The 25,643-nt window shown below is 34.3% G+C and overlaps 1 protein-coding gene across 1 annotated transcript in view; it reads left to right on the top strand.

Annotated features, from left to right (window-relative positions):
* Window positions 1-25,643, top strand: part of Nprl2 (Nitrogen permease regulator-like 2) — a 187,680-nt gene that overhangs the window by 137,212 nt on the left and 24,825 nt on the right. The window contains exons 7-8 of the mRNA XM_090393218.1: window positions 13,739-13,869; window positions 19,343-19,460. Of these exons, the coding sequence (XP_090249344.1) occupies window positions 13,739-13,869; window positions 19,343-19,460 (249 nt within the window). The remainder of the gene's footprint in view (window positions 1-13,738; window positions 13,870-19,342; window positions 19,461-25,643) is intronic.

Here is a 25,643-nt window from a genome sequence, read left to right as displayed (position 1 = left end):
GGCATCAAAATAATAGTAGTTTCCAAAAATAATAATATACATTAGGGTGACCAGATTTTCAAAACAAAAAAAAAAGGGACAAAAACAGGACACTTCTTGTATGCTCTACATAAAAATGGAATAACATATTATTACAGTACACAGGACTGAAGTGTGCATTATAATTATGGAGTATCAGTATTATCATTATTATTATATTTATATAAAGACATTATTTCTTCCAAAAGTGTTGGTTCTTTCAGATGCACTCATAAAAGTCAATACACGAGATGTCAAAGTGTGTCTTGATCACAGTTATTGCTTTCACAGTCTTGGTGTTGAAGCAGTTCTTTTCATCAGACCACAAAGAACTCATGAGAGAAAAAATTCTCTCTACAGCTGTGTTTGGTCCTGGGATTTCCATTACAAATGCAACAACTGGCCGTATGTTTTTGTAGTGGTTTTTCTTGGAGCAACTTAAACACATCACACCACTTTTTGTCCACTTCAGCATTTGTGTCCTTCCATTCTTCCATCTTGGAGTTCACAACATTATTTATATGGCTGACATCATCAAATAATTCATCTTCTTCAACAACATTGAATATTTTGCTGTCAACATAACTGATTGCTTTTAGGCTGCTTGCAACTTCAGCCCAGGTTAGTGGAGTTTGCAACTTAATCCAGTGAAATGCTTTCAATGGCTGGAAATGATAAGTCTATTTGCTTAAATATTCAAGGAAAGTATCATAAAATAAATTTGTAGTCTAAAAATTCTTTTTCATCAAAGATGCCCTCATCTTTGAACTGTGAAATAACTGATGACATTTTAAATGTTTGAAACTTCTCAGCTTTCCTATTTGTAATTTTCTGTCTGAACAATTCCAATTCTTCTACCACTTCTGAAATATTTTCCCTTTCTATTTTCTTTATTGTTGCTGAGAATATTTTCAGCTGGCTTTGCATGAAATGGAGCCAAAGTATTGATTGTTAGTTACTGAAAAATGATTTCAACAATGTAACGCATTTATCTTGTGATAAAAAGTAAGATTTGAGTCCATCATACATGCCAAAATAATCCTATTCACAGCTGATAGAAATGATAACCATCTTGTTTGTACACTACCTAGAACACGCTTGTATTCAATTTCTGTAAATGCGCAGAAATTCTTCATTTCCTTTACTCTCACGGTGTAAATACTGAAATATTTTATTTACAATTGTTTCGATATCAATAGGCAAAATATCGGCACTTGTCTGTACACCATTATGTACATCTTTTTTACAACAAAAGACATTTACTTTTGTCAGTTAATTTCCCGTTTGAATTTTTCGTGAAAAATGATGTAACATCTTGACTTGAACTGCAAGGAGTGGCTGCCAATTTATGTTTTTGCTTCGTCAAATGCTGTTTTATATCAGAATGGCTTCTGATATAAAACAGCATGTTCATTTGAAAAAACCGAATGACACAGTACATTGCAACTTTTTTGTTCTTTCGTCGTCTTTCAAGAAGGGATATTCTTTTAAATCCCGAGTGAAACTACACTTCCTTTTCGGCATGATAAAATCTTGAAATATCACCACTCACAATATATACTCGCTTTAACTTTCACAATTACTAACAGATCGGTATGGTACAGAAAATAACCTTGTTACAGCCCAGATGCAGCAGTGCTGCCACTGGTTGCAGCATTTTCATCCTATCGTAGAGAGAGTGCATTCATAATGGTTGATAATCATCTTGGCATGCATGTTTTTGATCTCAAGCTATCACATGTCACCTGCAAAGACATTATTATTACATGACACCTCCAGGGAATCCAAAGACTCATTCAAGGGAGAGCACCTACTCTACAGCTCTCCGTCTCCGCCAACTACAACGAACCGCGACTACCATCACCATCTACACCAATGCCATCTACTGCCCACAACCACCACTAGTATTTTCACAGACAATTACAAACATCCATTCCCATAGCAGGATTTGAATCCGCAGCCTTTTGGCTGGAGAGCAGATATGCTAACCACTCGTCCAACCAGGCTGGCAAATTATCCTTTCCCCATTCAAACATACAAGAGTGAAGTCATGCCACGAATTCAAAAAAGAGGAAAAACGGGATTAAAGTTAATAAAAAGGGACAATTAGTGTCCCATTAAAGTTTTGTCAAGAGGACAATGGGACCAGAATCTAAAAAAGGGGACAATCCCATTAAAAAAGGGACATCTGGTCACCCTAATATACACACACATCTAATTCTCTTTTTACATGGCTTTTTTTTTACACAATTCCGAAATAACACGGTTTAGAAAACAAAAGCAATTCTATTTTTACATGGTATATTTTGATTTAACATGGTTTAAATGGCACTTATTTTTAAAATTTCTGTTTTAATTCAGTTCTGTTAAAAAGGCTATTTCCATTATAATTATCATTTCCTAGAATGGTACATATGTACCTGAACTTGAATATTGGGGAACCTCTCCCCCCCCAATGTTTTAAATATCAAGGATTACTCTACACTACAGAATGTAGACAACTGTGGTGACAACAAAAAAAACAATTTTGTAATTATGATTCTCCGAAGTTAAGCTGACAGATGATCCATTATATTCACTTGCCGTTGGTTGTTGCTGGAAGCAGAAGGGTGCTATGCTGATTCCTCGAAGTTAAGTTGGTCCGTTACGGGAGGCCCACCCATATAAAGCTGCTTGGAGGGGAGTTAAGCTGTTTGCCAAATAATCATTTCTTGTTTACAATTCGAAACATTTACATATCTTATGTTTTGTTCGTGCAATAGAGTTATACGGGTGTGTATTAAATTTTGAAGTTTTGTATGCGTAATATCAAATTAGTAAAATTAATTATTGATTGTTTTCAGATATTTTTGTAACATTACCCCATTAATCATGATGTCAGATAATTCAGAAAGAAGAAACTAAGATTCAAATTTTAGATCATTTAGCAGCTGGAGAAGGTTCAACATCCTTAGGGAAATATTTTGGACTGAATGAAGCTACTGTGAGAACGATTAAGAAAAATTAAGAGGCCATTAGAAAATCTGTTCTTAATGGAACAAAATTAGGTGCCAAGTTGTAAGCATATTATAAAAGTGAAGATGGAAAAGGTTCTAGTGATGTGGATAGAAGATTACTCACAAAAAGGAATACCTTTAGATGGAAATGCCATCAATCAGATTCAGGAAAAGGAGCCAACAGCATCAAACAACAATTGTGATTTTTCTGCAAGCACAGGTTGACTTACAAAATTTCTCAAAAGATATGCACTTCATAATACAAAAATAAAAGGAGAAGCAGCATCTGCAGATGAGACCAGCCTTTTTTGGGAAAAAATGCGAAGTAGAACTTATATAGCAAAATCACAAAAAAGTGTTGGTGGCTTTAAAGCAGCTAAGGATTGTGTGACTCTTATTTTGCAGCAATGCTTCAGGAGATCATATATTAAAACCATTACTCATTAATCGATCCCTAAGACTGCAGACAATGAAAGGTGTGGATTTTAACACATTACCAGTGCACTGGAAAGCGAACAGAAAAGGTTGGATTACAAAAGAAATTTTTAATGAATGGTTCCATCAATGTTCTGTTCCTTTCCTTTAGTGTTACACGGTGATCAGCATTCATTTTACACAAATTATGGACTCTACAACCATGTTATATTTTATTATTAAAACACTTAAGGAATTGAGCAACGTAGCTAAGGATATAAATTAAATTATACTTTAATAAATACTTTCTGATATTTCGGCAACGTCACGTTGCCATCTTCTAAAGGAACTTACAAAAAAAAGGTACGTGCACGTAGGCACTAAAACACAGTAACTGGGAATGAAGAGATGAAGCTATTGTTCTCCTAAAAGTCCTGAATGGTGCCCTCTAGCGGGCTAAGTAGGTATTCTTGGCCGTTGGGCTGAAGGTCTGCTGATGTAAGCCTCCCAAATTTGGGGCAGTCGTTTATGGAATGGCATTGATTATGGAAATTGTTTTTGGAAATGTTTTTTTGGAATTGTTTTTGTATTTGTTTATGGAAAGTCGTTTATGGCATATTTATGGAATCAGCCTCAGCCCTAAGAAATTCTCCAAACCTCAACAAATTTGGTTGTATGCAACTGCCCCAAATTTGGGAGGCTTACATCAGCAGACCTTCAGCCCAACGGCCAAGAACACCTACTTAGTCTGCTAGAGGGCACCATCAGGACTTTTAGGAGAAAAATAGCTTCATCTCTTCATTCCCAGTTACTGTGTTGTAGTGCCTACGTGCATGTACCTTTTTTTGTAAGTTCCTTTAGAAGATGGCAACGTGACGTTGCCGAAATATCGGAAAGTATTTATTAAAGTATAATTTAATAAAGTATAATTTAATTTATATCCTTAGCTACGTTGTTCAATTCCTTAAGTGTTTTAATAATGCATAACCAACGTATAAGCCTGTCTACGAGAATCGACCATATTATAAATAATTATTTTAATTTCCTGACGTTTTGACCGTCATACTAAGGTCATCATCTGGAGCATACACATACATATATATAGAGAGACAAGCTAAATTACATTTCACATAGTATGCTGAAAAGACAATGATTTGATCAACAGTTATTCTACTGGCTTGACCTCTAGTGAAAATAAAATTACAATAAATAAATGATTAACTTTTTATCTTCTGATCCTTTTACAGTACTCCTTCCTCCATAACTTTTCAATAGCAACCAGAACATTTTTACTGCCTTTGTGATATTTATCTTTCATATTGTAAATTTTTCTGTATATAATGTAGACCAGTGGTTCTTAACCCAGGGTGTGTGTGTGTGTGTGCGCACCCCTGGGGGTGCGAGAAAGCATTTCCAGGGAGTGCGAGAGAAGTTTCTAAATTTTGACCCAGATTCGATGGACGACAGCTATTTAATAAAAGACGATCTTATTGAAATATGAGCCAATGCACATATTTCAATAAGATAATATATATAATTTCAATAATATTTCAAATGGAATTTGAAAAACTGGACTTAGAACAATTCTGGTGTACACAGTTAGAATCTTATCTACAGCTGGCAAAAGCAGCATTGCAGACACTTTTACCATTTGCCACCACCTACCTGTGTGAAATGGATTTTCATCACTTTTGCACATAAAAACAAAAGCCAGAAATTGCTTAAATGCAAGTGATGACTTACGAGTGGCTCTTTCAAAAAAGGAGCCTCACTTCAAAAGTATTATTATGAATAAACAACAACAACATAGCCATTAAAAATTGAGATATTGCTTTGTATGTATATGTAAATGTATGTGTTTATTTTTCAATAAAAAAATTATCTTGCAATACATGTAATTTCCTAAATAAAGAAATAGAAACACATTTTTCAAAGGGGTGCGAGAACTTATTTTTAGATTCAAGTGGTTGCCGATCCCTAAAAAGGTTAAGACCCACTGATGTAGACTATGGTTTATGTTGTGCCCAGAACTTGCTGGTAGTTCCCAAGTCAAACAGAAATTTTTCACATAATCATTTGAACACTTAGGAACAAGCAGCTACAATAAATTGTGTAATGAAATAAAGTCTGTAACATCAATCTGTAACATTGACTTTTATTTTAAACACATATTATAGAACATTACTCTAAATGTTATATATTATGTCTCAATTATTTTGTGTATGTATTCATGAACCCACATAGATAGTCATTTAATGTTTTAGTGACCGTATTGCCTACATTGTATTTTTATAGTAATGAGTTGGCTATGGTCTTTGGTTACATACATTTTGCAGTTCTTTCTAATCTATTTTAATTTTCTGTTCTTTATTCTTAAATATTTTCTTTTGCTATCAATCTCTATATTACCACTTGGAAAATAATTGTAGGATATATATATATATTATAGCATATATAGTATTACTTTTTTAGTAATTTATTATTATAAATTAGTTCAGACTTGTTTAGTTACTTTATTCATAGCTTAACTGTCTTACATTTTTCTCTGTACTTTCTCAAGGCATGTGCATTACTTGCTAAGAAGAATGCACTTTCTTCTTTTCCAGGACTTCCTGATTGTGTCCACTGTGAAGTTGGGTTATTTCTATCCTTATAATTTTGCCACTTGCCTCAGGTAGATTAAGCAGCTTTCTTCAGGGTTTCCCACTCATTCTCCAAGGTTTGGTTGTTCTTATTTTCAAACTCTCATTTTTTTTTCTCCACTGATAGTCATATATTTGAATCTACAGTTTGCCGAAAGCTGTTTAACTAATTATTTTTAGAATTTTCTTACATATTTTTTTCAGTATGATATTCAATATGAAACCATTCCATACCAACTGGTTGGAATGTACATGTATAATCATATTGTAAATACACACGCACACACGTGTTGTTGTGTCCAGTGTAATTCTACAACCAACGGATAATAATAATAGGACGCTAGTGTTGATGTATATTCTATTTTTTTTTTTTTTTTTCACTAGAGGTCAGGCCAACAATTGTTGTAATGGTCGGTCAGTAACATTAACAAACTAGATAGATTGTAGTGTAGCTTGTTCTCTGTATATAGTGCATATGCTCCAGAAGATGACCTTGATATAAAGGTCGAAATGTCGAATGTAGAGTTTAGTTATATTACACTAAAGTTTTACTCAAACACGGTAGTTGTCTCCATGGTTTATGAAGGAGTTGAGCTCAGGAGAAGGCAGAAGATTAGTAGTGTACTGCAGGGCTCAGTACTTGGTCCTCTATTGTTTAATTTGCATCAGCGATATACGAAATGATTTAATGGTAAATATTCAGTTGTTGTTAGTGTGTAGGAACTTCCAGGATAACAGGTTGGTAGAAAGGCTTATATGTTGGCTATTCATAACTATTATTTTTCAGGAAATAACAATGTATACTAAATATTAATTATATAACTTTAATTAATACTTTCCTGTATTTTGACAACATTACTTTGCCATCATCAGGGATCACAAAACAATGATATGTGCATGAAGGATCTTACTGGACAAATGGGCTGAATATCTGAGGATGTGTGCTTCCCAAATTTGGGGCAGTTTATGGCAGGTAGTAGTTGCTGAGACTGTGTGTTAGGGTTCATTAACTTGAGTAACTGATTGGTTTGAATAGTGAAGTGAATGTGTGTTTTTTAATGTATATTTTTGTTTGTTTTAATGATTTTAGTTGTATTTTTTATATTTTAATAACATGTCTGTCAGATTTTTTTTTTTTTTTCGTGGTGCCTTTCATAATTGGTGAATGAGGAAATGCAGCTCAGGCTGGACAGACTCATGAACATCTTTCCCACATAGGGACTACTTAGACTACTGTACATATTGATATCTGAATTTTGTTCATATAAGATTTTTGTGGATCTTCATTGATACTTTCTGTATGTTGTCATGTTATGTGGAGGAAGAAAAGTATTACATTGAATATGTTTTTTGGAACAGTCGTTAAATTTGATCTTACCAGTCATAGAAGTGACAGTTTTACCACTCCCAGAAACACAGGTTTTAATCCCTCCCTCTAAAAATAATAAATAAATATAAAATAAATAAACAAATGCCAGCCTGGCTGGCCGAGTGATTAACGTATCCACTCTCCTGCCTAAAGCTGTGGGTTCGAATCCTAGCGTGGGCATGGATGTTTGTGATTGTCTGTGGAAATGCTAGTGGTAGTGATCGGCGGTAGATAGCATTGGTGTGGTTGTGGTCAGTTGGTGGAGACAGAGTTGTAGAGCAGGTGCCCTCCTTCGATGAGTCTATGGACTCCCTGGAGGTGTCAAATAATAATAATAATAATTCCATAGTGCAATAGCAAAGATGATTTATTATTTGTTCTGGAAAGATCTAGGCTCAAATTCCATCTTGAAAAAAAAAAGTCTTTTCATCTGAAGGTGAGTTAGTCAGTCCCACCTAGGAATGGCAGGGTTTCATGAAAATTTAGATTTTGACACTCTTGCAAAACATCCTGAAAAGGGGGGAAAAAAGAGAGAGAGAGAATATCTTATGGCACTTATCACAAGGGCATGTAATACCCAAAAATGCAATATTTGAATACCTCATTTTACAGCTATCGTGCATTCAACGGTTCTTATTTCTTTTGTTGTTTATAAATAAACATAATCATCCACATAAGCAACGTACCAAATGTATCTATAGTATTAAGGTTAAGGATATTCTTACTAGATTTTCTTTAGCAGTTATCAGTTTCAAACTTGAAGACTTTGAAATCGATATAATATACTCCTGGAAATTTTAAATAATTTTCAAAAATATGATTTGATAAACATTCTGTCGAACTTGTAAAGGATTTTGGCAGACAAACTAAACATAAGAAAATAATTTTTTAGGTCAAGGACATTGGACATTAGTTCAGGGCTTCTGACCTAATGTCCAATCCTCACCTTCTCGTGGTGCACCCTGTTGGGTATCTATTTGGATGCTGAACGAACGAGGATGGGCTGGCAATTTGGGATTTAGCCGACCAAATTGTATTCTTATTGGTTAAATAAACCAAAATAAAAAATGATGGTACAATATGACAAAATTTCATGCCGGCTGGGGCGTCACCCGGTTAAACAAGGGCCCCCGTTGTTTTCGCTAGGGAACCAGGGCAAACAGCGAAAAGTCAGCTACTGGAACAAATCTGAAAACAAACCCAAACTCAACATCACCAGACTTAAAGATCGGTACTATCAACACAAGAAGCCTGAATGGCAAAGAAATGGAGCTAGCTGAGGAATTAGATAAGTACCAGATCGACATAATAGGGATGACTGAAACAAAAAAGACAAAAACTGGTGAGATCTTTCTGAGCAATAAATACAAAATGTTATATTCAGGCAATGACAATCAAGGAAAAGAAGGAGTAGCCATAGTATTCAACACAAAATATGAGGCTAATCTTCTTGAATGGCAGTCAGTCTCAAGTAGAGTAATGTGGGCATATTATGAGAATGGGGAACTGGACAGTGAGACTTATTTGTGCCTATGGTCCCACAGAAGGTTCTACTAAGGTAGAAGTGGAGGAATTTTTTGAGGCTTTAGAAAAAGCAACTGACACAATGAAAAATGAAAAGTTGGTCCTTGTTGGGGATCTAAATAGCAGAGTAGGAAATGATTGAGACATGCAAAAATATTTTGGGAAAATTTGGAGAAAAGAGCAAAGCTAATAATAATGGCAAATATCTGTTGGATTTCTGCTCAGGACATGGACTGGTTATTACTAACACCATGTTCCAACATAAAAATGTGCACAAATTCACATGGAGAGAAGAGGCTAGGAATAAGAAAAGTCTCATTGACTATGTTATTGTTGATAGTGATGTTTTCTCCCTGGTGCAGGACACCAGAGTGTACAGAGGATTTGAAATTGGAAGTGATCACTATTTAGTCTTGAGCAGGATAAAATTGAATTTCATATTGAAAAGAATAACATGTAAGAAAGTTTTAAAGCGAATAAAAGTTGAGCAGCTCTCAGATGTGAACTGTATTGTTTGAGAACAGGAATCAAACCTTGGAGATTCATTGGCAAACTCTGAAGAAAACATTGATTGATTCTGCCAGAGAGGCATGTGGTGAGGTTATCTGCAAGGATAAAAAAATCAGAACTCCCTTGTGGACACAGGAAGTTAAAGAGGCAGTGAAGGAAAAGAAGAAAGCATATCAAAAGTTCCTGTCAAATAAGTCAGCTTTTGCTCTTAGAGAATACAGAGACAAATGCAAGAATGCTAAACACTGTGTAAAACTAGCTAAACAAAAGTCATAGGAGGAGTTTGGCAAGAATATAAAAAAGAAATATCAAGAAGGTGGCAAAATATTCTGGAGGTTGTTGAAGAAGCTTAGGAATGGAGGAAAGAGTGCTGTAAAAGGAGTTAGAGATGATAAAGGTGACATGAAAACGGGAGAAAAAGATATCCTTGAAGTATGGAGTAATTACTTTGAAAAACTGCTAAATGAAACAAGCAGTGATGACAGCACAGTGGTAAAAAATACTGACCAGGCATGCAGTCAGGAATACATATCCATACTTGAAGTAGAAAAAGCCATCAAAGGCTTGAAATGTGGAAAGGCAGCAGGGGTAGATGATATTCAACCAGATATGCTGAAGTATGGTAGTATAAGAGTCTTACAGTGGCTGCACTGCATAGTTCAGAAAGCCTGGACAGAGGGACGAATTCCCAATGATTGGAGTAGAGCTCTCATAGTACCCATATATAAAAAGGGAAATAAAACTGAATGTGAGAATTACATAGGTATTTCCTTACTGAGTGTTCCTGGGAAGATCTATGCAAGTATACTTGAGAAACGGTTGAGAAGAATTGTGGAAGAAAAGCTTGGTGAAGAACAAGCTGGATTCAGGCCAAATAGAGGCTGTCAGGATCAGATTTTCGCTTTACGACAGATAGTTGAGAAATCATGGGAATATAACAAAGATCTGTACTTAAGTTTTGTAGATCTGGAAAAGGCATATGACAAGGTGCCAAGAGAGAAGCTATTCAAAACGCTACAGTTATGTGGGGTTAATGGTGCATTATATCAAGCAATACTTACACTTTATTTGAGTTGTAAGTCAGCAGTTAGAATTGATGGAAGTACAGGAAGGTGGTTTAATGTTAAATCTGTTGTCAGACAAGGATGTACATTATTCCCTCTGTTATTCATTATCTATATGGATCAATGATGAAGGAAAGTGATATTAAAGCTGATATCAAAATTGTAGATGTTTATCTCAGCTCTTTGCTTTATGCGTATGATGTTATACTTTTAAACAAATCTGCTACAAGTCTGCAAGATTCTCTGACTAAATTGAATAGCTGTTGTAATAGATATGGTATGAAGGTCAGCAATAAAAAGACAAAGACAATGAAAATAGGCAGAATCATTGAAAATGTCAACTGTGTTGTGAATGGAGATCCCGTGGAACAAGTGAAACATTTCAGCTACTTAGGCATGATTTTTACTGAAGATGGTAAATTAAATATAGAAATAGACAACAGAATCAGCAAAGCTGGTATGGTAGGAAGCCAATTGAATAAATTCATATGGAATAAGAGAGAAATTAGTTGGAACACTAAATTAGCTGTATACAAGACAGTGTTCAAACCAGTTTTAACTTATGGATCTGAGAGCTGGGTCAGAAGTAAAACACTTGACCAAAGACTAGAGACCGCAGATATGAGAGTCCTGAGAAAGATTAGAGGCATGAACAGATGGCATCAATGGCAATATCATATTAAAAATGAGGATATTAGGAAAATGCTTGACATTGTCAGCATTCAGGAATGCATTAGCAGAGCTAATCTCAGGTGGTATGATCACTTAAACAGAATGGGCGAAGAAAGTTTAGCAAAACAAGCGTTCTCTGCCAGGTTGGCAGCAAAATGACCAAGAGGAAGACCAAGATGTTGGTGTGATACGATACAAAGTGCCTTAGACGAGAGAAATATAAGATCTGATAATGTTGGAGTCTTGACAAGTAATAGACTGATTTGGAGGAAAATTGTAGATAGGAAGTTAGTAATGATGTAATTTTTTTCATGTAGTACTGTCATATCGTGTACATCCCTTGAGGGTACATGGCAGGAATTTGATGATGATGATGAATTATAAGATTACAGCTAAAAAAAAAAACTGAAATGTAAAAAAAAGGCAGCTCAAATATAGAGGGTATAAAAGTTTTGCAGTAGCTACACTGCATAGTTCAAGAGGACTTAGTCAGAAAGTCAAATATCCCAGATGGAATCTAGTTCTCATAGTTCCGATCTATAAATAGGGAATAAAGTTGAGTGTAACAATTATAGAGGAATTTCTCTGCTAAGTGTTTCAGGTAAGATTTACACAAGCATACTTAAAAAGAGGCTGAAAAAATTGTGGAAGAGAAACTTGTAGAAGAACAAGCTGGATTCAGGTCAAATAAAGGTTTTCAGAATAAGATTTTCATTTACAACAAATAGTTGAGAAATCATGGGAATATATAATGATGATCTGCAGTTAATTTTTGTAGAACTGGAAAGTACACATGAACAAGTGCCAAGAGAAAAGCATTTTCAAAATGCTACAATTATATGGGATAAATGAAACATTATACAGAGCAATACATAGTCTATATTTCAATTGTAAGTCACCAGTTAGAATTGAAGGAAACATAGGAAAATGGTTTGATGTAAAATCGGGGATAAGACAAGGATGCACATTATTTCCACTCTTATTCATCATCTATATGGATCACATTATGAAAGAAAGTGGCATTAATCCTGATATTAGAATTGGGGATATCAAACTTAGATCTTTGTTTTATGCAGATGATGTACTCCTAAACATTTTTAAAATCTCCAAGATTGTCTAAATAAATGAATAACAGGCTCTAACAAATTTGGCATAAAAATCACCAGTAAAAAGACCAAAAATAGGTAGAAACATAGAAAACTTTGGCTGCATTCTCAATGGAGATCCTATAGAACGAGTAAAATATTTCAGATATTTAGGCACAGTTTTTAGCGAAGATGATAAATGAAATTTGGAAATAGACAACAGAATAAACAATGCTGGTATGGTGGGGGGGGGTCCAATTATGGAGTAAGAGAGAAAATAATGAAAACACTAAACTATCAGTATGTATACTAGATAGTATTCAAACCAGTTTTAAGTTATGCTTCTCAGAGTTGGGTTAGAAATAAAGCACTTGATCAAAGATTACAGACTACAGATATGAGAGTTCTGAGAAAAATTAGGGGACTGAACAGATGGCATCACTGGAATATCGTATAAAGACGTTAGGAAGAAAATTGGCATTGTTAGCATTCAAGAATGTATGAGCAGAACTAATTTAATGTGGTCTTGTCACTTAAACAGAATGGGGAGGAAGGGTTAGCAAAACAGGTGTTTGATGCTATTGCAAGAAAAAAGATCCAGATGAAGACAAAGATAGATAGATCAATTCATTTAAAGTACTCTTAGAAGACTGAAATGTTAGATACAACAATATTGGAGTGATGACAAGTAATAGACTAATTTGGAGCAAAATAATGCAGACTTAATTATCTAGTGTAATCATAGTGGCCTATATTCCACACCCCCTTGAGAGTATATATCAAGAAATTGATGATGGTGAACAGAAAGAACTGAAATTTCCACTCTTCATGATTCTGAAGGTAGTAATTTACTCTGAAACAGTTTTTGAATGTAACTTAACCTGGCATTAGTAAGGTAGCGGTGTCACAGTTATTTCTTTCTATATCTTTGTGGTCTGTGACACCTCAACTTATTAATGCCAGGTTAAAACATAAATCTTAGTTTGAAAAATTAGAAGATTATTATTAATAAAAGTTAAACTGATGAAAGCAAAAAATAATTCCTATCTTGAATTTTTTTCTAATAATGATGTTAATACATGCATTTGAAATATATCAACTATAGATGTATAGTACTTACATGATAATGCAAGTACTATACATCTATAGTACCTGCATAGATGTATAGTACTTGCATTATCATGGTATTAATAAGGCTTATTTGGTACTTGACTATTGACAGGTAATTCAGTTTAATAGAAGAAGATGAGAATGATCTTTACAAAATGAAATCAAGGAATTTAATTAAAAAACTAAAAATCAATAATGGTTGGTATTAACTGAATTTAAGATTGCTTACTGGAAGATTAAGTAAAAATCATTTTATGTATATTAAGCTATTTTTCTTTTTTGTATGAATAAAAATTCTGCAAAAGTTTTACTTATTTATTTTTTTCCTTTTCAGATATTATGGAGTTGTGAGTCTTGTTCCTATCTTTATGTATTCTAATGTTTACACTCCAACACCTGAAATCCGCCGACTTGCTGAAGATCGTAGCTTACAAGAAGAATGTATTAAGTATGTAGCTAAGCAAGGTAGGTAATTTTTGAAAATAAGTATCTGATTATACTTTCTCAAGAGAGCGCGTTTTTTTTTTTTTAGTATCATATATGTATATAGCAGTGGTATTCTGGGCATGCTAGGTGTGCGATGCACATCCATGGAATATCAGTATCAGCAATATTATATTTTTGCATTTATTTCCATTAAAGACCCCTAATTGTTTTCTGGCTTCACGTGATTCCTAAAATTAAACACAATATGCTAATGCTTCATTAAGAGGACACTTTTCAATATGTAAACATTGCATCACATTCACATTAATAACCCAGGTTTGCTTTCAAAATGCACACACCTTTGAGCCCTTTGATTAGATGTACAGATGCTGCAGCAGGTTTTTCTTAGCGTTCCAGTGGTTTTAAACCACCCAGAATGCAAGGCAGAGCCAACGTTCAGACAATAGCACCTAGAAATCAGTGGCTATTGATTAGTTATTGTATCAATCAATCCAACTGAATGTTGTCATTTGTCATGAGTTGCTGTCTTTGTTTTTTGAATTTCATCTGTTTTGCATGCATGAAGTATGAACTGACGTGGTAGGCATTTATTATATATAACATAGACAAGTTTTTAATATATGGGAATGGATATAGGGTTGGTGAGATGGATAGGTGGGTGGTTGATGGAGAGATATCAAAGAGTGGTTTATTCAGGAGTGGAGTCCAAAAGACGGCCTGTGACTAGTGGGGTGCCATAGGGTTCTGTTCTTGGACTACTGCTGTTTAATCTGTTCATTAACGATATAGGAAAGGATCTAAATGGAACAGTTCATTTGTTTTCTGATGATGCAAAGTTGGGGAGGGCAATAGTGAATGCAGAAGATGTCAAAGTCTTGCAGGATGACTTGGATAGATTGGAGTTCTGGGCTAAGGAGAATGGATGTCAATTTAATGTGACAAAATGTAAGGTTATGCATTTTGGGGTGAAAAGATTAGCAGCAGTATACCACATGGGTGGAACTGTACTCCAAGAGATTGATGAGGCCAGGGACTTGGGAGTGTTGGTGGATAGGGAGATGAAGTTTAGGGGGCACATTGCAAAAGTAGCTAAATCAGCTCATCAACTCACTTGGTTGTTGAAAAATACCTTAACGAGCAGAGACAAGCAAGTTGTACCTCTGTACCAAGCCTTGATAAGACCTCATCTTGACTACTGTGCCCAGATTTGGTCATCTCGGTTCCTTCTTGATAGGGAGGAGGTGGAGAGGATCCAGAGGCGAGTGACTAAGATGATAGCAGGTCTATAGAATGAACCATATGAGAACAGGTTGAAGATTTGTGGGTTGCAGAAACTGGTTGATAGGCGGAAAAGGGGAGATATGATTGAGACATTCAAATTGCTAAAAGGATTCTATAAGATTAATTCAGAGGATATTTTTGAGATCAGGACTGGTGGTGAGAGAACTACGGGACACCTATGGAAGCTGGGCAAGAGTGTGGTTAGCAGTGGTGTTAGAGCTGGGTTCTTTACTTTTAGAGTGGTAAATGAGTGGAATAAGCTGCCAGAGTCTGTTGTGGGTGCTATGACAGTGAGTGAGTTCAAGGCAAGGTATGATAGATACTGTGAGAATGTCGTATAGTTGTGTGGACATGATGTTTAGGGCCTCCCTCGATGAGTCTAAGGACTCCTGGAGTAGCCCGAAAATAATAATAATAATAATATAATTTTCCATAAATGTGTAACTTTTTTGTCCATATTTACAATGGGGAAACAATGGTGACGATCTAATGAATGCCCCATTTTCTGCCAGAACTTTGCAGATTGTATGACTAGTTGAAGGAGGTAAGCTTCATCCTCCTCTTCCAAATTTACTGAGTAAACATAAAGATGCAAAAATGTAGTATACTCGAGACACTTCTCTATTTCACAATATAATGCAGTAGAATGTGAAGTGCAGTCAAGATTTTTTTCTTGGCCTTGTTTATTATTCTTCAGAGAGAAAGGCATTTGGAATAAGCATGGATATTCCGACCTTAATCATTTAACAGCAGCAGTGCCAAAACATGAGTGTTCCCAATCACATTTTTAAAGTTCAGTCATTTTTAAATCTTAAGATCTTTGGAAAACAAAGAATTGACACTCTCATTGACAAACAAAGAAAAATTTAAGTTATCCATCATAATGAACAGGTAAAGATTAATAGACTTTTTTTTAAAAAAAATAATTGATGTTGTATACTATTTGGCTAAAAACAGGTTGAAGATTTGTGGGTTGCAGAAATTGGTTGATAGGCAGAAAAGGGGAGATATGATTGAGACATTCAAATTGCTGATGGATTTCTATAGGATTAATTCAGAGGATATTTTTGAGAACACGACTGGTGGTGGGAGGACTAGGGAACATCCATGGAAGCTGGGCAAGAGTGTGGTTAGTAAGGGTGTTAGAGCTGGATTTTTTACTTTTAGAGTAGTGAATGAGTGGAATAAGCTGCCAGAGTCTGACGTGGGTGCTATGACAGTGAATGAGTTCAAAGGCAAAGTATGATAGATACTGTGTGAATGTCAAATAGTTGTGATGGACATGATGTTTAACACCTCCATCGATGAGTCTAAGGACTCCTTGGAGTCGCCCGTAATAATAATGAATAATAATAGAAAATACACATAACATGCACAACAAATTTTACGAGATAATTTGTTGCTCCATCAAACCACATGTATTCCTGCCACGCCTAAATAAATCACCTGATCAATATTATTAGTTCATTGGATTAGCCTCTCCTATACTTTTTAAATGAACTGCTAAAAGCATATAGTGACTGTTTATTATTGGTTGGTTATTTATACTTTGCAAACAAATATCTTTCCCTCTCCTCGTAAGTTTTATTTATTTATTTATTTTAATTATGTCATCAATATGTCGTCATAAGTTCATGTCTAGACTTTATAGGATCGCATGCTATTCGCTCTTCCCAGCATTTATAGGACACGCATATCAAAAATGTTAATTATTAATAATTCGTTTGCCATTAATGAAAGTATTTCTATACTCACACTTATTCTTTCCTTTACATTTCCCATTCTCACATGGCTTATAAATGATGGTTCATACTCGCACTTATTCTTTCCTTTACATTTCCCATTCCCACATGGCTTATAAATGATGGTTCACATATTTACACCTTGAGTAATTCAAATATACCAACCAAATAGAGTATTCTCCTTTATTATTATTTTCTAATATATTAAAACAAACACATTGTCTCCCCACTCTATGCAGATTTGGTTATAATTAATTGATAAATTAAAGTATTCAAAGTTATCCTACAATTAATTGCATTGGACCAATTAAGATGACTGCTGATGTGCTATGTACTCTTAAAACTTTTATACATAAATAAAAATGCAATCATATGGTCAAATTGATGCAAATTTTGTAGTGGGTCACATAAAGTGCAGCAGCATCACACCCAACTGAAATGGGCACACAACGCCACTGGTATATAGCAATGAATGCAGCAAAATTTTATAGTTAACCAACCTCAGTAGCCAAATAAAATTAAAGACAAATTTTCAAAGGTATCAACTTTTGCATTTAGCTTGGACAGTGACAAAGGATTGTCTTCCAGCAAACTGCTTTATGATAACAGAATTTGTTCTAAAAATGAAATACACTAGACTCTTTGCTAGAGCAAACGTCATGATAACATATTCACTCACTTTTCCACTCTGTTCATGCATGAATTAAAAAAAACACTGATATGGACCATAAACCATTTTGCTGATATTGTTGCTGATTTTGCTGAATTCAAGAGGCTTTTCCTTGAATCTTCTGAAGCTCTTAGGTGTGACTGTTCTGCTTCCAGTTGGAGACAGTTGTCATGTTGAACTGACTGGAAGTGGCTAAGTTTATGGATATTCCATTCAAAAAAGCTGTATGCCTTTTTTGAACTACAAAGCAGGAATTATGACCAACTGAGGAATATGCTAGGTTCTGTCCCATGGGAAGACTTGGGAAGCATTTAAAAAATACTTAAATGATGCAATATCAGAATATGTTATGTCCCTAGAATTTGAATAAATGGGGTAGGAGTGAAACTGATGTGCATTCATATTAAGCAAGAGATTATTGGAAAAAGATGATGTGGAAGAAATGCCATGTGCATAAGGATGATGTCGGTTATGAAAATTATAAAAAAAACAGCCAGAAGAGTTACAACTCTTGTATGGAAAGCTGAGTTTACGTGAGTATGAAAAGAAACTGGCTCTGCAAACTAAAGACAACCAAAAATAATTCTATTGGTATGCTGCAAATAAAAGAAAGTGTGAGTATGAAAGAATAACTACTGAATGCAGATAGTATGCAAGTTGATAAATGCAGAAGAGATTGCTCAACTAATGAGTGCCCAGTTTGTTAAAAGCTATCAACCTGGTATGTGCAACATTGAGCTCATTGCTACCTCTTAACTGAATGAGCAAACTCAAGTGTAAGAGATCTGTCACACAGGCTGAATAACAATTTCACAGTGAGGGATGATGAAATCTGTATGGATACTAAAATTTTGAGTATTCAGCCAAATTTGTTGTTCCTATGACCAGGCTATGTTATTTGAGACAGAACCAGGAAGATTCCATGGGGAGTGGAAAGAATGTATGATAATCCCATTGCATAAGAGATTCATAGTACAAAGACTGATGTGCCTAACTATTGACCTATCAATATCTTTGGTGGTGAAGATTTTGGAAAAGTTGGTAAGAGCTTGCATACAGAAATAGAATCTATACTATGCAATGAACAGCATGGGTTTACTAAGGGAAGGTCATGTTTGAGTGACTTGTTCACATTTTATAATAATGTTGCCATTGAGTTAGACAAGGGAAATGGATACTCTATGATACTTTTGGATTTTGCAAAGGCTTTTGACAGAATACAGCATGGTGGAAGACTATTGCATAAATTAGAGAATATGGGATTGGATATTAAAATATTATTTGATACATGGAGGATGTCAATAGTCCAGATATGGTCATATCTGGGACTATTCTGCACAGATTTGGTCAATTGAGTTTCTTAGGGAAACTCAGTTGGAGAAGGAAGATTTAGGGTGAATGACTTAAGATGGTGACTTGTCTGTGAAGTGTTTCCTCTGAATAGACTGAAAATGTGTGTGTTACATGTTTAGCTGATATGCAGAAAAGAGGGGGGGGGGTAAGATAGAAATAAATTCTTGAAAGGATTTTAAAAAGTAGATACAATTTTTTATTGTGACTGATCAGGAGAAAATGAGGAGTCAATCATTGAGGTTGTATGTTTTTTTGTTTGTTTTTTTTCATGGAGAGAGTAGCAAATGCATGAAATGAGTTGGCAGAAGTGGTTATGAGTGCTCTGTTGGTAAATGGATGAATTTAAAGGTATGATAGGCATTGTGATTAGGCAGGCTTCCAATGAGCCTTTGGACTCTGTGGAGATGCCTGTGTAATAATAATAATATTAAAAAAACTTTTATAGGTCCCCATCTTCCAACCTTCAGGTCAGTTTTTATGCTGTATTGCAGTTTGTGTCCAGGCACAACAGTCAGAGATGTCTGTGTAAGGTATAATCCACATTCACTCTGGATTGATGAAAGGTAATGTGGCATTTCATAAATTTTTATCTCATCATTATGAGAAATAGTTATTTATTGAAATTTGAGTCATATTTATATTTTAATGTGCAGTAACAACTTTTCAAACTTAAATTTTATTTCAAAAAACAAACATATTACATGAGATATTCCCTTAAGGTCAAAGCTAACTGGAAGGAAATTTTCACATAGTTTTTAAGAATCTCCACTCCATTGAAGATAAGTGCCATCAGCAGATAAACTGCAGAGCTAGTTACAGAAATACCATGTGAGCTTAGTTTGTGTTATTGAGATGAATCTAAAACAGATGCTAAACAATTTTTCTAAGATGATTTAAACATTGAAGATCAGGAAAGGAAGAGCATATCCGCTCTCCAGGCACTTGGCTGTAGGTTCGAATCCATGATCACAATTTGCAGCCACAATCACAAACATCCATGTAAGCATGGATGTTTGTGATTGTTCACTCTCCCACTATGGACTGGTCACCATGGAAGTAGTACACCCAAACCTCCTGCAGTGGGTAGAAATATAGGCTGTTCATTTTATTTTATTTATTTTTTATTTATTCAACATTAAATTATAACTTTTTGAATGGCACAGTTTCAAGTAGGCAATTTCAAAATGAGAAATTAGAAAATGTGACTTATTTGTACCATTGAAGAGGGTAACTGACAAGAAAAAAAAGGAGAAGTTGGTTTTATTGCAGACCAAAAAAGTAGAGTAGGAAAGGAATTGCAAATGAAATGTTCAAAAAAAAAAAAAGGATTCTGGTTCATAAAATGGATTGTTCATTACTAACACCATATTCCAATATAAAGATGTGCATAAATTCACATAGGAGAGAAGACACACACACACAAAAAAAATAACGAATTGCTTGTTCAGGATCTAAGAGTATATATGGGATTATTTAATTAAATACTAGATGTGAACTTGTAGAGTTAAATATGCAAATATAATTGAAGAAAAACAAAGTTTAAAAACAACCAAACTTTAGAAATCCACTGGCGCAATCTGAAAAAAACAACAACTTTTTGATGGTTTAGCTAGCAAACCATGTGATGCAGTTGTGTAGAAAATGATTTCATTGTGGACTCAAGGAGTTACAGAAGTCCTGACAACGATAGCATAGGCTTTTAGAGAATATAAAGAAAAATGTTAAAAAGAAAGTACATGTAACAATAGCTAAGCAAATCATGAGAAGACTTTGCAGCAAATATAGAAGATAAATGTGGCAAATGGCCTGAAAATTACTTAAAATGCTTAGAAAAATAGTACATTAAAAGCAATTAAAAATTATAAAGATAACATAAAAATCGAAGATTAGGATATTATGGAGTCTGAGTAATTGCTTTGAAAAAATTGAGATAATCATTGAAAGAAAAGGGATGCAGTCAGGAGTACATTTTAGTTTGGAGATAATAAAAGCTAAAGAAATCTAAAATACAGAAAGGCAGCTAGGATAGATGACATTCAACTAGAAATGACTATCTTCTTTAGTCTCTTTCCAGTTCTGTCTGTTTTTTAGCCAATGTCTACCATCTTATGTCAAATCTTTGTAGATTATCCTACCATCTTGTTCTTTGATGACCTTTCCTTCTCTTTCCTACTCTTGGTATCCACTCAGTGCTTAATTTTGTCCACCTTTCTTCTGGCAGTCTACTAATATGGCCAGTCCATCTCTACTTACGTACTTTGCATTACAACGCTTACTACAGTACTTTACAACACTTCACCACATCTACTCCAGTTATCTCTCTTATTCTATCCCTTTTTGCTATGTGGAGCATTCTTCTCTCCAAGACTCTTTGGGCAACATGAAACCTGCCGTCTTGTTTTTTAGTTGTCATCCATGTCTCACTTCCATGGGTAAACACTGCAATAATACATATATTAAAGAGTTTTCTTTTTTAGGTAAATCTCCTGACAGGTAATCTTAGTTTACCTGTCAGGAGATTCTTTTTTGTGTAATTCTTCTACTTATTTCTGTATCTTGTTTTTCCTTGAACTAATTGACCAAGGTAAATATAGTCCTCTACAATTTCAACATAATTATCTGTTGATTTTAGTTAGATTAATCTATAAACCTTTTTCCTGCTTTCTAGGTCGTTAGCATTTCCTGAGCTGCTTCATTTTTTTTTTCCTAAAAAACCAATGTCATCTGCAAAACATAAGTGATTAAGATTTTTTCCACTGATGCTAATTCCCATAGTTTTCCAATGAAATTTTCTTAAACACTTCTAATATAGCAGAAAACTTCTATATTAGATGGGTGATGTAGAGAATCCTGAAGACTTGCGCTGAATGTATTTAGGAGTACATCATCTGCATAAAGCAAAGAGCTAAGTTTGATATCTCTCTCTCTGATTCTAATATCAGGTTTAATTCTGCTTTCTTTCATAGTATGATCCATATAGATATTGAATAAGAGTGGAGAATACACCCATATCTAACTTGCCTTAATCCTCTCCCAATACCAAATTCCTTTCCTTGATGCTCTAGCTTTATACTGGCTGCTGAGTTTAATAATTGGATATACTTTGTTGGGATAGCTTGTTGTGTTAAGCTATTTATTATTTATATTATTGAATGATATAGAGAATCAAAGGCTTTTTCAAAATCTAAACATAAATATGCAGGAAGATTATATTAATTTGCTTTTTCTATCATCATCATCATCAAATTCCTTATATGTACCTACCCTCAGGGGATGCACAGGATAATTATGATAGTACTACATGTAAAAGTTACACCATCACTAACTTCTAATCAATAATTTTCTCTAAATTAATCTTTAGCTTTTATTATCTCTAAACTAAAATGTACTCCTGACTGCATCCCCTTTCTTTCAATGATTATCTCAATTTTTTCAAAGCATTACTCAGACTCTAGAATATCCTAATCTTCAATTTTTGTCACCTTTATAATTTTTAATTGCTTTTAATGTACTCTTTTTCTGAGCATTTTAAATAATTTCCAGGCCATTTGCGACATTTATCTTCTATATTTGTTGAAAAGTCTTCTCATGATTTGCTTGTCTTTTAAAGCACTTTTTACTGTATCAATCCACCTACATCTTGGTGGTCTTCCTCTGGATCTCTTTCCTGCTAACCTGGCAAAGAACACTTGTTTTGCTAATCTTTCCTCCCCCATTCTGTTTAGGTGATCATGCCACTTGAGATTAGCTCTACTAACACATTTCTGAATGCTATCAATGGCAAGTTCTTTTCTAATATCTTCATTTTTAATGTGATACTGCCATTGATGCCATCTTTTCACTCCACTAATCTTTCTCAGGACTCGCATATCTGTGGGCTCCAGTTTTTTATCAAGTGTTTTATTTCTAACCCAGCTCTCAGATCCATAAGTTAAAATTGGTCTGAACACAGTCTTGTATACAGCTAATTTAGTGTTTTGACTAATTTCTTTTTTATTCCATGTAAATTTATTCGGCTGACTTCCTACCATACCAGCTTTACTAATTCTGTTATTTATTTCCATATTTAATTTACCATCTTCACTAAACATTGTGCCTAAATAGCTGAAATGTTTTACTTGTTCTATAGATTCACCATTCAGTTGATGTTTTTAATGTTTATGCATATTTTCATTATCTTTATCTTTTTATTGCTGATTTTCTTACGAAATTTATTACAACAGTTATTCTGTTAATCTTGCAGACTTGTACAGGATTTATTCAGAAGTATAACATCTTCATGAAGTAAACAGCTAAGATTAACATTGCCAATTTTGATATCAGATTTAATACCACTTTCCTTCATAATGTGATCCATATAGATAATAACATGTGCATCCTTGTTGTATCTATGATTTTACCTCAAACCATAAATTCATTTACCTCCTTCAATTCTAACAGCTGACTTACAGCTTAAATTAAGACTATGTATTTCTCAACATACTGTCCCATTTATACCATATAACTGTAGAGTGTTGAAGAGCTTTCCTCTTCGTACGTTGTCATATGCCTTTTCCAGATTAACAAAACTCAAATACAAATCCTTGTTATATTCCCAAGATTTCTCAACTATTTAAAGTGAAAATCTGATTCTGGCAACCTGTATTTGATCTGAATCCAGCTTGTTCTTCATCAAGCTTCCCTTCCACAATTTTTCTTAACCATTTCCCAAGTATAGTTGCATAAATGCCGGAACACTCAGCAGGGAAATGCCTCTGTAATTATCACATTCAGTTTTATTTCCCTTTTCATAGATGGATGCTTTCAACCCTCTGACCAGGCCTTCTGAATTATGCAATGCAGCCACTGTAAAACTTCTATACCTCCACGTTTGAGCATTTCTGGTTGAATTTCATTTACTCCAGCTGCCTTTCCTCATTTCAAGTTTTTTGATGACTTTTTCTACCTTAAGTATGGATATGTATTCCTGACTTCATTCTTGTTGGGAGTTTTCTACCATTATGCTGACACTGCTTGTTTCATTTAGCAGTCTTTCAAAGTAATTACTCTAGACATGTAGAATATCTTTATCTTCAGTTTTCATGTCACTTATCATCTCTGATTCCTTTTACAGTACTCTTTCCACCATTTCTAAGTGTTTTGAATAGCCTCCAGAATATTTTGCCACTTTCCTGATAACTATTTTCTATGTTCTTGCTAAAGTCTTCCCATGACTGTTTAGCTAGTTTTATACAGTACTTCACTTTCTTACATTTTTCTCTGTATTATCTAAGAACACAAGCTGACTTACTTGATATGGAACTTTTGCTAGGAACTTTTGATATGCTTTCTTCTTTTCCTTGACTGCCTCAACTTTCTGATTGTTCCTTATTCATATTTTCATTATTTCCATAGAATTCCGATTTTTCTAATACTTGATTAATAGTCTGAATATGATCTATCGTAAAGAACCTTGCTCTGAATCCTGCTTGTTCGTATGGCTGTGCATCATCTGAAAACCTTGTGTTCCTATTTAGTAAGGTATGGCGTTAAAAAAAAACAAAAAAAAAAACACTAAACTTCGACACCCATTTACTCCATAACATATATTGTTGTAATTAATCAGTGCTGTTTTTGTGGCATACTGTATGATGGATATAAACAGTTTGTACATTTGTAATAACAAACTGATTGGTGTATAGCCATTGATATAATTTCTGCTGCCCTTTTTATATAATAACATAATCAGGAATTCATGGCACTGGAATGAAATTTTTTCTGTACTTAAAATATCATTGAACATATCCAATATGACCTTATGAACCTCTTGATTTTATGCTAATATATTATCTTCTCCAGGACTTAAATTGGGAAAGAATAATATGAGGACTGTCCATAATTCTTCCATCACTATGAGTGATTCTTTCTCAGCTTTATCTAAATATAGTAGAGGATTTGTATCTGTTTCATTGCCTGTATATAGGTCCGTATAAAATTCACTACATATTTTCATTATTTCTTCTCTATTGTATTATACTATCCCTTATTTTTCAATTTTGGAATAGATTTTTTTTTCCTTCCATTAATTTTTTTGAATTATTTTTAAATTATATTTTTCTGATGGCATTTTTATTTCTTTTCTAACTTGTTCTTGCATTTCCACAAATTTTGTATTATCTTTGTTACTTCTGTGTCTTCTTTTCCTTAATTCTTACTCTTTTTTTTTTATTAGATCAAGTGTCAGTAAAGTAAGTTTTTCTCAAACTTTCATCATCAATTTTCTGATATGTTTAAGTTTACATTATTATTAATAGCAGATTCCAAATCAGTATTACTTATGAGCACTCCAATATTGTCATATCTAACAATTTGTGCTTCTAAGGCACTTCTGACTGAATCAATCCACCTAGACTTTGTGGGTCTCTGATGCCACCTGATGGCATCAAAGAAAGATGGCAACAAGTGTTTCATGCCACCTTGACATCAAACACCTGTTTTGCTAACCTTTCCTTACCCATTCTATTTAAATGCCCATATCACCTAGATTAGCTCTGCTGACACATTCTTAAATGCTAATAATGTCAAGTTCCTTTCTAATATCTTCATTTTAATATGATTCTACCATTGATGCCATCAGTTCACTCCACTAATTTTCCTCAGAACCCTCATACCTATGGTCTTAAGTCTGATCTAGTGCTTTATTTGTAACCCAACTCTCAGATCCATAACTTAAAACTGGTTTGAACACGGTCTTGTATACTGCTAGT

This window comes from Typopeltis vanoorti, chromosome 5 (genome assembly GCF_054136105.1).
Source record: "Typopeltis vanoorti isolate ZY-2024b chromosome 5, IOZ_Tvanoo_1.0, whole genome shotgun sequence".
NCBI lineage: Eukaryota > Metazoa > Arthropoda > Arachnida > Uropygi > Thelyphonidae > Typopeltis > Typopeltis vanoorti.
The sequence above is the reverse complement of the archived record's forward strand: the minus strand, read 5'-3'. Positions and strand labels throughout refer to the sequence as shown.